Raw genomic sequence first — 14773 nt, 5'->3', positions numbered from 1 at the left:
TAGCGCTATGTGATTCAATCTTTGTAACTTTATTATTGCCATTGAAAAAAATGCTGCTGTGACGATGATGATGATGATGAAGAATAAGCGCACGTTGTCGTCGCAGTTAAATCCGTCTTTATATAATTGGCTCAGTTATCAAACCATGACATTGTTGTCAGAAGCTCAAACACTGATTCAGATTGTAAGTGTAGTGCAATTCTTAAGACAAAGACAGAGTTTGCAATTGCAAACTAAAGTAGCATAATCACAACACCAGCGCAATAACAAACGTCCTGAGGTATTTTTTTTCTCCCCGAGTTCTGTCGGTAAGGCTCAAGGCTTTTGTCACATGATAGCGCACTGCGCACAGTGCACAGCTGATTCCCGGCATCGCATTAGGGGTAAAAGGTGCCACGTGTATATAGCAAAAATAATAATTACTATTATTATTATTATTATTATTAATAATAAACCATAGAATGAATTAACAGGTTACATGCAGGCATCACTTTAGGGGTAAAAATTTACCTTTGCACATAATAATAATCCATAGTATTAATTAACAGGTTGCCATTCCCTTAAGGTTTACAGGTTTAACAGTTCATATTCTTATTTTTACAAGTTAAACACTTAACCATAAACATCCCCTCTTTGAATTTTTTTGTATTTATTTGTTTTGCTATGTAGCCTACAGCAAATATCGGATCGGCAAATATCGGATATCGGGAAATTTCAAAATTAATATATCGGATCGGATCGGAATTGAAAAATCAGTATCGTTGCATCTCTAGTCACGTTGGAGCCAATTGGAAGACTATATGATCCAATGGGAGGCAGTGAACACGGAAATATAAGAAGAACTCTTCACAAAAAACTTTATTTTTCCAAATACAAAGGCATTCAAGGCAACCAAACAGTCGCCCTACAAGTTTTTACTCTCTTCTAAGACCAAGCAACACCATGCACACAAGTATTCCTCCCAAGCCACCCACTTCCCAACCCATGTTTACACAAAGTATAAAGAGTGGGTGAAAGGATTAGTACTAACATAGTACTAACATAGTACATAGTGTAGTCAAATATAGAGAAATATGCAATGTCTATTGTATTTATTAAATTTACATAAAATGTACGAGTGTACAATTTACAATTTACAATTTAGGCATTTAGCAGACGCTCTTAATCCAGAGCGACTTACATTTAGGCAAGAACAAAAGCATGGGAATACATCACATAAAAGCATTTATCATGAAACATGCGTAAGATAAGAAGGTAACAGTGGAATATCTATATGATGAAACTATACATACACTATACATAATAAACTATACATATTCACTACTATGCTATACATATGTACTATGGCGTGCTATGACTATATACAATACAATTATAGTGCTGTCTACATAACATGCTATAAGTCTGTGTCAAATGCTATCTAAGCCAACAGAAATGCTATGTAAGGGGTTAGGGTAAGTGCTATGGGCCATGATGGAGTCTGAAAAGGTGGGTTTTCAGGCTACGGCGGAAGATTGGGAGTGATGCTGCAGTTCTGACTGCAATGGGAAGTGCATTCCACAGTTTTGGAGCCAGAAGGGAGAAGAGTTTGGGACGTGTGGAGCGTTGTCCCGGCGTTTTTAGTGAGGGTACTTCCAGTTTCCCTGCGTTGGCTGATCTGAGTGCGCGGGAGGGTTTGTAGGGTTCAATCATACTTGTAAGATATGGGGGAGCCATACCTTTGGTTGCTTTGAATGCCAGCATCAGAGTTTTGTATTCTGTGCGGGCAGCGACCGGGAGCCAGTGGAGTGTACAATAGATAGTCAGCATAAGGGCATACGGTGGAGGAACTAGAAATAATATGTGAAGAAGTGTGTCAGTGCGCCCAGACAGTAGCGCCAAGAAGCGGCAAGATGCAGATCACAGCACGTGTCTCTTCCTGGTTTTTAAACAGCTGGTGGATGGAAATGACGTTTGCGCGCTGCTGCAACTTGACGCGTCGGCCAAAAAAAAGGAAACGCTTTGCCGACACTGCAAGTGCAGACACGCACGAGTGTCATTTCCATCCACCAGATGTTCAAAAACCAGGAAGAGACGCCTGGTCTAAGCTGCATCTTGCTGCTTCTTGGCGCTACTGTCAGTACACCCAGATATACGCGACAAGAAGCTATATAGAAGAATCAATCAATCAAATCAAATCAATATTTGCTATACTTCCAAGTGTTGAGTGTGTATGCCTAGTTCACACCAGAGCAAAACATGCTTTTGGTTGGCTGCCACTCTCACTGTCTCGCACACACAATGGGACAGTGTCAGTTGCTCCTGTCCATGGTCAATGTGGTCATTGAACCTCGCCTTCTTTCTCAGAACCAAATACTGCTGCTGGTGTTCGGCATTGGTCTGTTTGTGCCACATTGGACACAGTAAAACCTGGAGTGTTTCCAGGGCTCTAATTTAACATTCACATGTTATTGTGAATGTGAATGGATAGGAAAGCAGGATCATCTAGCAAGCAAATACATATTAGTCATCATCAGATTATAGCTGGCTGTTTGCTAGTGTTGCAACTGGCAATGATCACAGTTGATCAACAGCTTATATGCTTTCAGTGATTGTCATTCTGGCAGCATACTAATGATCACTGTGTCCACTGCTGTGTTGATTTACTTTGAAGTTTGACCTCATTGCTTGCTCTGTTGTCATGGCAACTCTAGAATACCATTATCTACAGTACTGTTGTTAAATGGGTACATATAATATTTTTTACAGAGTACACAGAGGACAGTGTATTTGTTGACTGCGTACCTAATGACTGCATTAAGCTGTTAAGTATATCCATACACATATGATGGCTGCGATTACACGGAAGAATACATGAATGACTGGGCAGAAATACCTAAGAAGTGACATCAGAAAGGATGATATAACTCATCAACAAAAACTAAAAAAAAGAGCATCCCCTGGAAGCCTGAGGCACATTGTATCGCACCCTGTCACAGAAATGTGTTCATTCAACACATGTACATGAAGCCTATACGAAGACAGAGCATAACTGCGATGCACCGCTTGGCACCACAGCTACAGGGCAGTGCTCTGTGGATTCCGCTAAAGCCAGTGTGATATTCAGCCAGCTCTACCAACATCAGTGGTTGATAATATTTCAGGAGATTTTTTTTCTCCCTATATGAGCCTTGTTAAAGTTTCCTGCCACAGAAATATAAAAATCACACTTGTGTGAAGTGAGGGGCATCCACCGTGGCTGCTACATGACGTCACGAGTGGGGTCCTGTTATTTCCCTTTGAGGGGCGCTAGGCCCTCCTATGTCCAGCTTTGAGGATTTAAAACATTGTTCTAATACAAACATTGAATGCTAATGGCCAGCTTTGAGTGTTAAACATTGAATGTTTTTTAATTGTGTCATTGGCCAATGTGCGATGATGTATGATGATAAGAGCACCCGTCACTTCACTCGGGTGTGATTTTTTTCCCATAGACTTGGATGCCACATGACGTCACGAGTGGGGTCCTGTTTTTTTGGGACATTAAATCTAATGTCCAGACGTATAGCCTTTATGTGCAAAAACTATTAACAAGTGTGATGCGTCGCGAGAGTGCGGCCTAGCCAACACCAAACACTCTCCTATCTAGCATCAGGGTCTTGAGCTCTACAGCACTGTTCTACATACTGCAGGTGGTGGCGTGGTGCGCTAATTGTCTTTCCTGGCTTTGCCCTGGGTTGGCTCCCAGAGTGTCAGTTTGCTCGCCTCTATTTCCGGGTAGCTGACGCAGTGCCCTGCCAGCCTCATCCTTCTCTCGCTGACTTTGTCTGTGAACCGTGGTAGATCCCCGTAGAGCAGTGGTTTTCAACCGTTTTCATATCAAGGCCCATTATTTATTGGGCAATTGAGCCTCGGACCACCATTTGATCACATTTAAGGGCAGTCCATACTCCGACCATCGAACTTATCGTCAGAAAGCTTCGGTACAACTACAACCTGACGTCACTCGCAACTTCTGAAATGCATTATAAAACGCAAATAAAAGTCTGATCTTTCCGACGAAAGGTTCGGTGGTCGGAGACAGTATGGACTGCCCTTTAGCCTCTCAGACCCAAAACTTTGAATATTTTGTTGTCATTGGATAAGATTTTGTCCACAATTCCATTCTGTATTGACGTTGGTACCATGGGAGAGATAACAGGCAAACATTGATCAAACATAACAATCATTTTTCTACATTTTCTGATTGTGTAGACTTCTTGTAAATTAAGTAATGCTTAACAAGAATTTAAAGGACCTATAACATAGAATTCAACTTTTTCCATTTCTTTTCTGTTTTTGGAGCTCCCATATGTGTTTTCTATCCCCACAAATAACCAATTTTGAACAATCAGGCTTTCATATCATATCAGGTGCTTTAATAGAAATTGCTCTCAGGAACAGCTCAACTGATTTTGGCCTCATCGTGATGTCATCAATGTCACCCTACATTGTATAATTCCTCCTCTTCTTAAGTATTCAGTTCCAAATTTGCATTTCCACTTTGTTTACAATGTCCACCATTGTCGATTTTCCAAGCTGGCATGGAATGGAAACAACCTGGTTTTATCTAGCATCAGTATTATAATGACTCAAATATTAAATAATCTGCATATCAGCACCCCCACCACCTCAGGACATTGTGGTACTGCAGCTAAAACTGCTTTCAAAGTCCAGAAAGAATTGACAAGGCCTGGTTATATCAGTGGTGATTGAGGCTCAAACCATTAGAAATAACTTTGAGGGACATAGACAATATGATATTAAATATTAAAAGCTGTTTTAGAAAGTATGTTATTTGCGCTTTAACTCTTGAGAGCACTCTCAAGAGTTAAAAATCTATAAGGGCCCATTTGGTTACCAACTCTCAATCATGTACTGCAGCTGGGGCCCACCTGGAACCCCCCTCAAGGACCACTGGTTGAAAACCACTACCATAGAGGACTACATTTCTGATGTGGTCCCTGATATGATCAAGCAAGCAAGCCAACTACACTACACTACAACTAAGAAACTACACATTAGAAACGAGCACCCCCAAAAAACTACCAATATTTACAAGCAACTTTACCGGGGGAAAAAAAGACCAAGGTCTCTTATAATAAGCGGGTATAGTTCCACCTGGTCTCTCCTTATGCTTATTGCTCAGCTGGCTCTATGCAATCAATGAAATAAGCCTGGTGTAACCAGAAAGGACCGTACCTCATACAACAAAGCAGATGTTGGTGGGCAGAGGTGGAAAGTATAACATTTACTTAAGTGCTGTACTTAAATACAATTTTGAGGTACTACTTTTGAGACAAATATTGTACTTTTTTAATCCACTACAATTATTTGAAAACTTTAGTTAATTTGTAGATTTGGAACCCCTTCAGCCCTATATACTGTACTGTACTATATATATTGCCTATATACTGGCACTGCCATTTGAAAATAGCAGATCTACAAGCTCACAATGTGTCGCGATCAATCAATCAATTGTGTTCTGGCCACTGATATGCTATAGCTACAGTGTCTTCTCTTCCTCTTTTGCCATACTACTGTTTCCACTACTAAGGAAACAGATTGCACAGTTTGGGTGTGAACGTCACCTACTGTACAGTACAGTATTGTGCTCTGATGCTGCTAAAGGGCTGGTGGGATGAGGGTGGATGAATTGTCATCCTCACCTCCGTTGAGGCGAGAGGCGTCTCTGGGGGACAGCTTGCCATTTGTTTTCCTTTGTGTCCGACTTCAAGCACAGGTCACTGTTGTTGCTTTAAATGCTAAATGCGTGAACCAGCTATGCATAACATTCACCCATTCAGTGACATAGACTGGGGGCGGCGGGGCTCCAACCCCCATGAGGAATTAGGGCCGATTCATACTCCTATTTTAGAGCCAAATAAAAGTCGGTTCGGCGCTGTAGAGCCTAAAATTTGACGTCATTTGAGGGGGGGGGGAATAATTTCGGCACTAAACCGGTAAAATAGGTGTATGAATCGGCCCTTAGACCTGGATATATATATTTGCCTCGGTTCGTCCCGTTTGTACCGCACCAGGTCGTGCCGCGCCCGTTGGCGCAATTTAGCGGGCCCCCATGACGATTATAAATAAATTTTCGTCTCTGCACCCATTCACGAACCAATGTCAGAGGCAACCATGCAAGGCACTGATCTGTTCATCGGGAGCGGTAAGGGGTTTGGTGTCTTGCACAAGGACTCTTTTTCATGAAGTCAGGATTGAAACAGGACCTTTCAGTTCCTAGACAGCTGCTCCCAACTTTTATGAAAGTGACAAGCGCACGGGTAGCACGCTGGTAGCCAGTACAATCAGATCGAGACGGTGCTTGAAGTGGAAAGTGTAACCTTATATTTTATTTTATTTAACATTAATTTAATATATTTTCTTCACTAGTGCAGTAGAGTTCAAATGGCTGCAAGTTGGTAGGAGAGGGGAGGTGAGAGGTTAGAGAGAGAGAGAGTTAATGTTGGAATCTGCCCCCCTGTCAGGTGTAAAGGAGCAACTTGGACACTCAGGCATGAAGGAAGTATGAGTTCAAGTCCGTTGCTCTCCCCTTGTCCCCCATATATGGGGACTAGGTTGGTGGAGGGTGTGAGCCCAGGATCACATTAGATGATTGACACAGGGGTGAAAAATGGGTTGCAAAATCGTGGGATAAAAAAATATATATTAAAAAAAGGAATCTGCTGGTTAGGCCTCAAGTAATTTAGACTTAATTTTGAAATGGAATAGTCTTGTCAGCCCACAACAGCTAGTAGTATATTATATACCCAGTGAATGTCTGCTGGAGGGTAAAAAGCAGAACTCAATATGGAAGCAGCATGTAAAGCCAAACACATAATAGAGGTAAAATTCACAAAGGGAGGCTGCAAAAACAGAGTGAATGAGGACACAGTACATCAACCATGGAAAATTGTTTTACATAACACTGTAGGCTATTTTATATGGTTAGCCAAGCCTAATTTATACTCTGTGCAATGGTGTCGCTTGCCGAAAGGAACTCTATTTTCAAGCCAAATATTTTTTCAGGAACAAACAACATTGTACAATGGACTATAAATTAACCTTATTGTTCAAGTGTGACCATATAATGGGTGTCAACTAGATAACGTGCCCCTCGGGGCACAGGTCTCCACCAGGGCAGGTCAGGTTGTGCCCTCCTGGTGGCGCTATAATAGGCCAATGTGAAAAGGGTGCAATTTCGTATTACGCCTTGGATGGCAATTGGATGATTTGAGGTATTTTGTTCCAAAAATGTGTTTTGCAAAAATCCACCTGTTGGTGGCGCTATAACAGAATGGGATATGAAATATCCCATTTGGGGGGCTGATTTGGGGGAAACATTTGTGGCATGTCGTCCTCGGCCTAGTGTAAATGTGCGTGTATAATGTCACGGAAATTGCACACTGTGTTTGTGATTTGTGGCATTTTTTTTAAAGGGACCATTCGTGTGAGCTTTGGAAGCCAATCTTAGCCAATCAGGAATGGAAGATGGGATATGGTGCCGCTCCGTGTTGATCACATGACTATGTAGATAGTGTATACTGAATTGTGTGATGTATGGATAAAATGTGTACGAGTAATGTACAGAAATGTGTTTTGCCTAAATGGGCCTCATGGTGGCGCTATAACAGACCGATGAGGAATATTTGGGGCAGAGGTTCGTCGTTGGCATCCAGGGAGTGTGTGTGCTTGGCATGGATCGGGCCAACGGTGCCGGAGATTAGCTGGTAACGGACGGACGGAAGGACGGACGGACAGAAGGACGGAAGGACACACGGACGGAGTGCAAAACATACTCTCCCCCCATGCCTTCGGCCTGGTGGAGACAATAATAATACAAATAGCCAAATAGTGTTTTTGAATATATTATAGTGCGCAGAAAATAATAGATAATAAATTATAATTAAGAAAAATACTTGTCTACAACTGCCCCCCAGTGGCAACCAGTGTCTTACTTTTTTCTTTTTTTTTATCCACAATTTTGCAACCCATTTTTCCACTCAGTGTCAATTATCTAATTGTAATCTTGGGCGCTACACTTCCTCTGTCAACCTGGGGAGGGAAGCGAACTGACCTCATGCTTCCATCTATGCATGAGCTGCTTCTTTTCACCTGACAGGTGAGAGTTTCCCGGGCCGGACGTAGCGCGTGGAAGGAACACATTATTCCGACCAGTTCCTTTCCCCTCCATCAGGCGCCAGGGGGGGTAAAACTGTGTCTTACTGACACTTCTTCTCTTCTCTATGTGTTCCATCTCTCACTACCCAGGTAATCCACACCATCAGCGTGGTGGACAGAGATGAACCCCAGTCTGGACATCGCTTCTATTTCACCCTGGCCCCCGAAGCCTCCAGCAATCGACACTTCACTCTCTGGGATGTCAAAGGTGAGAGGGCAACGGTTACTGGCAGAGACGTGGAATGAGGTTGGGCATGGTGAGCGATTCGCCACTGGCATGAAACCACGCTGTTGTGTTACAGCACCTATGCAGCTGTAAGAGCAGGCAGCAGTAAAATTATAAAATAAGAGCAACTGAGCCGACTACACTACATAATGGTAAGCACTGTTTTATTTCACTGACATTTCACCATAAGGTCATACTGACTGTAGAGGAATGGGTTAACATGGAGTTGCACTAACTTACCACCATTTAGCTCCCAGGGAACTACTGTACAAGACGAGAGTTAAAGTCAAAGGTCAAGTGAATACCTAAAGGGGAAACTATAGAGCCAAATAGCGTTTGTGAATATTTTTTTCTTGGCAAGTAGTAACATGGCGGATATGGTTGCTGTGCAGAATTTTGGTGTTTCAGAAAGTTTACATAATCACAGGGAAGTATTTAAAGACGGCTAAAATTAGTAACCATTTACCCGGCCCTGTTGCAGTAAATTCCCAATCATTGCATCCTCGGTACTCCACATTAGAGCCCTGCGCGGGATTTATTGAATCCGTTCCCGCCCGCTCTCATTGAATTTCAGACCAATCCCGCCCGCGCCCGCAATGATTTTATTTTTGACCGCCCAAGGTGACCTCCTGTCCGCCGCTCCCGCCCACAACAAAAAAGTAAGTGCATCGGTACGTCCTGCTAAGCAATATTTCCATTGGGATCGGGGAAAAGAAATACATTTACCCAAACAGTTGCTGAGATTGAGCAGGCGTGCATGCACGAGAGAGGAGTTATGTGTGTGCTGATCACAGTCACAGATAGAGGAAAAGTGTTATATTAGGCCTATTATGCTATATATATTATTATTGTGTCACAGTCTCACGGTCACAGACATTGTGCAGCAGCATGCACATGCATGCTGGAGAGAGAGAGAGAGAGAGAGAGAGAGAGACTGCGTGTTAAAAGCCAAATCATCGTGAGGGCTTCAGAAGCGAAAATGTCCGTTCTGGACACTCCACACATTTCACTTCTCACAGAGTGATTTGCCTACTAATGATCATGCCGGGAACGTGCCTGCATGATGTTGGAGAAAGTAGTGAGACTGACTCCACGGTGCTTGTCCAGCGCATGGAAATTATATGTTCTTGTCAGACATTCAAGCTCTGTATCTGGTTAATTGCAGGAGGATGTGGGATTCGCGGGGGCTCGCTGGTTTTATCTTGACCGCCCGTGCCCGCCCGCAGGCATTTTAATGCGTAACATTTACGCTGGATCCCACGGGCGCCGCGGGCTCTCGTTCTCGTTGCAGCCCTCTACTCCACATAGTTAAAGACAAACATTTTAAATAACATTCGACTGTTACTCTTCAGCTCTAGACTAACACTCTTTGGGGGGAAAAAATTAAACATATTCAAGCAACGTGATTATCTTTAAATGTATTCCCTGAGAATTGTATATGAATCGTACTATACAATAATTAATGATTAAAGATATGTATAGGGCAAATATTTAGTTTTCTACAAATTCAATACACTATTATAGCCTACTACTCCCTACTTTAATAATACTTTCATAATTGCCTCAAATGTAATAAGGAATTAAACATGTTTTTTTTTTTTTTTTTCTGTAACCCTAACCCGGGCTGTTTTTGATGCAACTGCATAATGTAAGGCTTAAGCTACAAAAGATCCCTCATACTGCTGCAACTTTATTTGTACATAAACTTTGCCTGCCTCTGTACTATTTAAAAAAAACATTGTGCCTTTAGAGCCAAGTTGGATTGGATGTTTGCGGACGCCTGCTTGGAGATGTGTACCTAAGTGAATGTGACGCACGGCTAAATCAAGATTGATGTGACAGCGGGAGAATGTCAGGGGAGTGGACCTGCATGGCGAAGGAAATGTCACCATGTGGATGCTGCTTTGGCTCCTCGCTCTCATGCATGCACGTGTATCTGCACAATTGTGCTGAAAGCCCAAGAGTGCATGGACAAAATGCTCACTCGCAAATCAAACACCATAAAGACACACAGACACTCGGACAGGCACATGTACGCATGCACACATGTACGCATGCACGCACGCAGGCAGGCACACACACACACACACACACACACACACACACACACACACACACACACACAACGTCTCCATCTCTCTCTCACTCTCTCTCTGTATCTCTTTGTCTGTGTCCCTGTCTGTCTGTCTGTCTGTCTCTCTCTCTCTCTCTCTCTCTCTCTCTCTCTCACTCACTGTCTCTTTGTCTCTCTCACTGGAAGTGTGTGTGCGTGTGTGTGTGTGTTGTGTGTGTGTGTTTGTCATTATGAAAGAAATACATATTTGAGCGATCAAAATAATCCACACCAATCCACACCAATGCAACTCAATGAGTTGCATTAGTGTGGTTGACCTTTAAAACGGTTTAGTCCCAAGCAGTCCAGGCTACTAGTGTGGTTTGGGCTTTTTAAGACTCAGCGTGCACGCTCAGAGCTGCGCTGTGCTCTGGATGTTGTCTTGTAACTTTTCACCATCTGTTATTGGAAATACTATAACAAAATCAGAATAAGGTAAGAAAACCCTTAATCCGGAATTCACCTTTAAATTGTGGTTATGGTTAACTCTCTCTCTCTCTCTCCCTACAACATACGGCATACTGCATGTACTGTATACTGTATGTATATCTTCACAGAGACAGGCAGAGCGCAGCACAGACCTTTATCCTCCCACCTCCCTATTTTCCACAACAGTGTCTTCTCTACATTTGTCAACCTGTCACACTCAATCTGTCACTGTCGTGTTCTCCCTATCACGGCCTCACATCACATTCATGTATCCGTGCCTTGACATACGAGGACAAAAAAGTTAAAGACCTTCCCATGTTGGCAATTGTTTGCTGTTGCCGGGAGACACAACAAACACAATCCAATGTTTCTCACCTTTTACAGAGAAACCTGTGACAAACATAATGTCAATTCAATTATCTTGACAATGTGACATTTCACCCTTGAAATGGAAGTGATTTTCTTTGATTAGCATAAGCGTTAAAAAGCTCTGTATTGTCATAGTACTCATTGCTATATAGAGTGTAACAGGAGTCTCCATGTCTCTCCAGCTTTTTATTAAACAGAAAATGCATTTTCAGAAAACGAAACTGAAACTGGGATACCAATTTTATATAATCAGGGTAGAGTACGCAGTCAGGATACTCTACCCTGATTAGATATAATTGGTATCCCAGTTTCTGTTTCGTTTTCTGAAACTACGCAGTCAGGATACAGATTAAACAAGTGGAATTGTAAGTGCTGCAGAGAAATGAGCAGACAAATTTGGAACTGGACCAAAATTAAGCTCATAATATTCTGATAGTAATGATTACTATCAGAATATAGTGATTTAACCTTTTAACAAAAAACTTGTTTTAACCAACCAAAAAAAAACATATCACTAGAGGTGGTTGCACACTGGACGCGTTTTTCGGAAGAAACGCCGCTAAAAATCCGAAAAACGCGCTCGGTGTGTGGGGATCTTTACTCTTCCTTTAAATGGATGCTTTAAATGCATGATTTAAAGGAGATATTTTCTTTTCCTTTTACATTATTGATCATTTTAGTCCAAAACTGTTTAAACAAACTTGTTTGTGTGTTGATTAAGGCCAAGTTTAGTGGAGTCGCTGGAAATAGTCAAGCCAAAATGGCTGAATCTGCCCTATAGTCCGTCTAAAGCCTAATTTATGCTTTGTCAAATGACAGTGTCGCAACGCGCTGTGAGCTTGCAGATCAGCTATTTTCATCCTCGGATCATGTAGTGTCAATGAAGTGTAATACAAGAGGGAGTCTCCTCTGAGGCAGATAGAGAGACTGATGGACGAGACCACTGTGTAAAAGTCAAAAGGACAATATCATGGGAGTTGCACTCAGCACAAGTTCCCCTGCATAAACAGTAACACCACGCGTGCCAGAGAAGTGCTTGTGGATGGCGAGAATGACAGTGATATATGTTCCGGGAGTTGGATTGCTTTGTATCCCTTATCCGAGTATATCCACAGAAGCTGCTCTGAGTATTATCCTCTAAATCCTCCTCCCGTATATGCTGAATTACATTTGTCTATGGGGAGGGTGCGTATGCACACACACACTGCTGAAGTTTAATTTATAATTATTATTATTATTGTATTTGACTGAAAAAGATTACCCGGTGAATGTTAACACCACGCAGCCAATTCACTTTGCTGTTGGAATGATTCAACCCTGAGTGTGACAATGCCTGTGCTGTGCCAGGCAGCTCCCCCCAGATGGAGTGGTCCTTGAACTGCTTATATTGTTGGATTATCTCTGGGGTTTGTCATCCCCCATTGTTGTCCTGTTCATGTTTGTTTATTCGAGTTGCCATGCAGTGAACAAAACAAAAACTCTTCCGCTCCAGCGATGACAAGGACTACAAAAATATATCTATTTATTATCACACAGCAAACACAACATCCTCTCATCCAATCAGGGACCCAATTATACAATACCTTGAACTGATTTACTGTTAGAATTGATTCAGTCTGTAGTCCCTTACCTGCCGCAGCCATGCAGCCAGATGTTTTTCTCTGAAGACCCCAAAATTCACCCCAAAATGAAACACAAGCTAAATCGGCTAAAGCTAATTTGGCTGCCGTATTTTTACAAGTCACCCGAAGCGTTAACACTTTGACTCATGAACACGACTTACACAAGTTAATTGACTTAATTGATATTGTAATCGCGAGGTAGCGGCGACTTAGTAATAGCCGCTAATATTGATGTCCTGGATGCAGAGATGGCGACTCGAGTCGGAGACTCGGACTCGAGTTGGACTCGAGTCCATGTTTTTGCAACTCGGGACTCACACTCGGACTTGTCCCTCGGGAGTCTCAAAGACTCCAGACTTGACTCGGACTCTTCCCTCAAAGACTTCAGACTTGACTCTGACTCGAGCTCAAAGACTCGTGGGCAATCTTTGTTTTATATATTAAATATTTATTTTGGACGCATTTAATGAACGCGATGCCGACCCTCTCCCGCAAATTAACCGGCTTCATTGAAACTGTTGAAATGGGAGGGTTTCCCCTTAAGCCGCGTCCTGCTGCTGGTTGCTGTGCTGCTGTGGCACGCCCCAGCCGCCACCACCACCATAAAAACATCCCATCTCTCCTCCTCACATCATCAGCCTCAATCATTCACCAGATCACATCATGGCGACGACGAGTACAACTACAACAGCAGCTGCTACAGAAACTTCTCCGGCGGCGTGTGCCCCGGCTATAATTGCTTTCGGCTACACAGAGTTTTCACAAAAAGACAAAAACAGAGCCGCGAAATGTAAAGAATGCGGTGTGTTCATTAAAGAAAAGGGGTCTACAACAAGTAACTTTCTTCGTCACCTCAAAACGCACAAGGCGAGGTAAGCTTGTAAATCAGTAAATGTCTTACCTTTTTAAGCGTCTCAGCACCAAACCCATGGTTAATCCAGTCCTACTTGACATTTGCTACTATCAGAATGCATCGTGATAGTTTAACTAACGTTGTGCTCATGTTTGCGTTTGACCAGAGTAATCTAGTAAGAGTGGTGACACTTGAGTGGCGATAGTTCCAAACATTGTTCCTATGGCTGGAACTATCCCATTGAGATAGAATGAGCACTTCCGCATTCCATTGCTAGAGTGAGTCAACATGAGTGTCATTACTCTCTTACTAGGTTACTCTGCGTTTGACGAAACAGGAGGCAGAGCATGTTAACATGTCCCGTTTATTAGATCAGATCTATCGACACGCCATAATGTGGTGCGTTGTAAACGTGTATGTTTGCTTTTTGGCTAAGATTAGTGTACAGCATTTGGTAACGAAATAATAATTATAATAATAAAATAATATATATACATTGCCTGAGTTGTCAGTGTTGGGCCAACAGATGATAACTGACACAGCCAATGTATATATTTTATTTTTGTATTATTATTAAAGAAAATACACTATGTTGTGTTTTTCAATAGGCTAAGTAAGCTACAGTACTGTAGGCTACTGTTACTTAGCCTATTGAAAAACACAACATAGACACTAGAGTAGACACAACATTATAGAACCATTTATCTCAGAACCTTGATTCACTGAGGCACTACAAAAAAACATGCATATCAATATCATCTTATCCAGTTTTTGTGAAATAATTACTAATTGGCAACCACCCATGTTGTTCTCATTCATACAGGTATTCTGAATATCAGAAGGCCAAAAGAGGTTCCTGTGGAGAGGGTCAGAGCACCCTTGAAGACTTCTATCACGCCAAGAGAAATGGTGTTCAAGTTTACAGCCAGGGCAATCCCAGACAGAAAGCCATTACTGAA

General features: G+C 42.3%; 1 protein-coding gene across 1 annotated transcript in view; it reads left to right on the top strand.

The window, feature by feature from the left end:
* Window positions 1–14773, top strand: part of LOC310862593 (cadherin-22-like) — a gene marked incomplete at both ends in the record, with an annotated part of 136225 nt that overhangs the window by 108883 nt on the left and 12569 nt on the right. Inside the window, 1 exon segment of the mRNA XM_083770572.1 lies at window positions 8293–8410. Coding sequence (XP_083626698.1) covers window positions 8293–8410 — 118 coding nt within the window.

The sequence above is a fragment of the Protomyctophum parallelum genome (genome assembly GCF_964188405.1).
Source record: "Protomyctophum parallelum genome assembly, chromosome: 8".
Classification (NCBI taxonomy): Eukaryota; Metazoa; Chordata; class Actinopteri; order Myctophiformes; family Myctophidae; genus Protomyctophum; species Protomyctophum parallelum.
The sequence above is the reverse complement of the archived record's forward strand: the minus strand, read 5'-3'. Positions and strand labels throughout refer to the sequence as shown.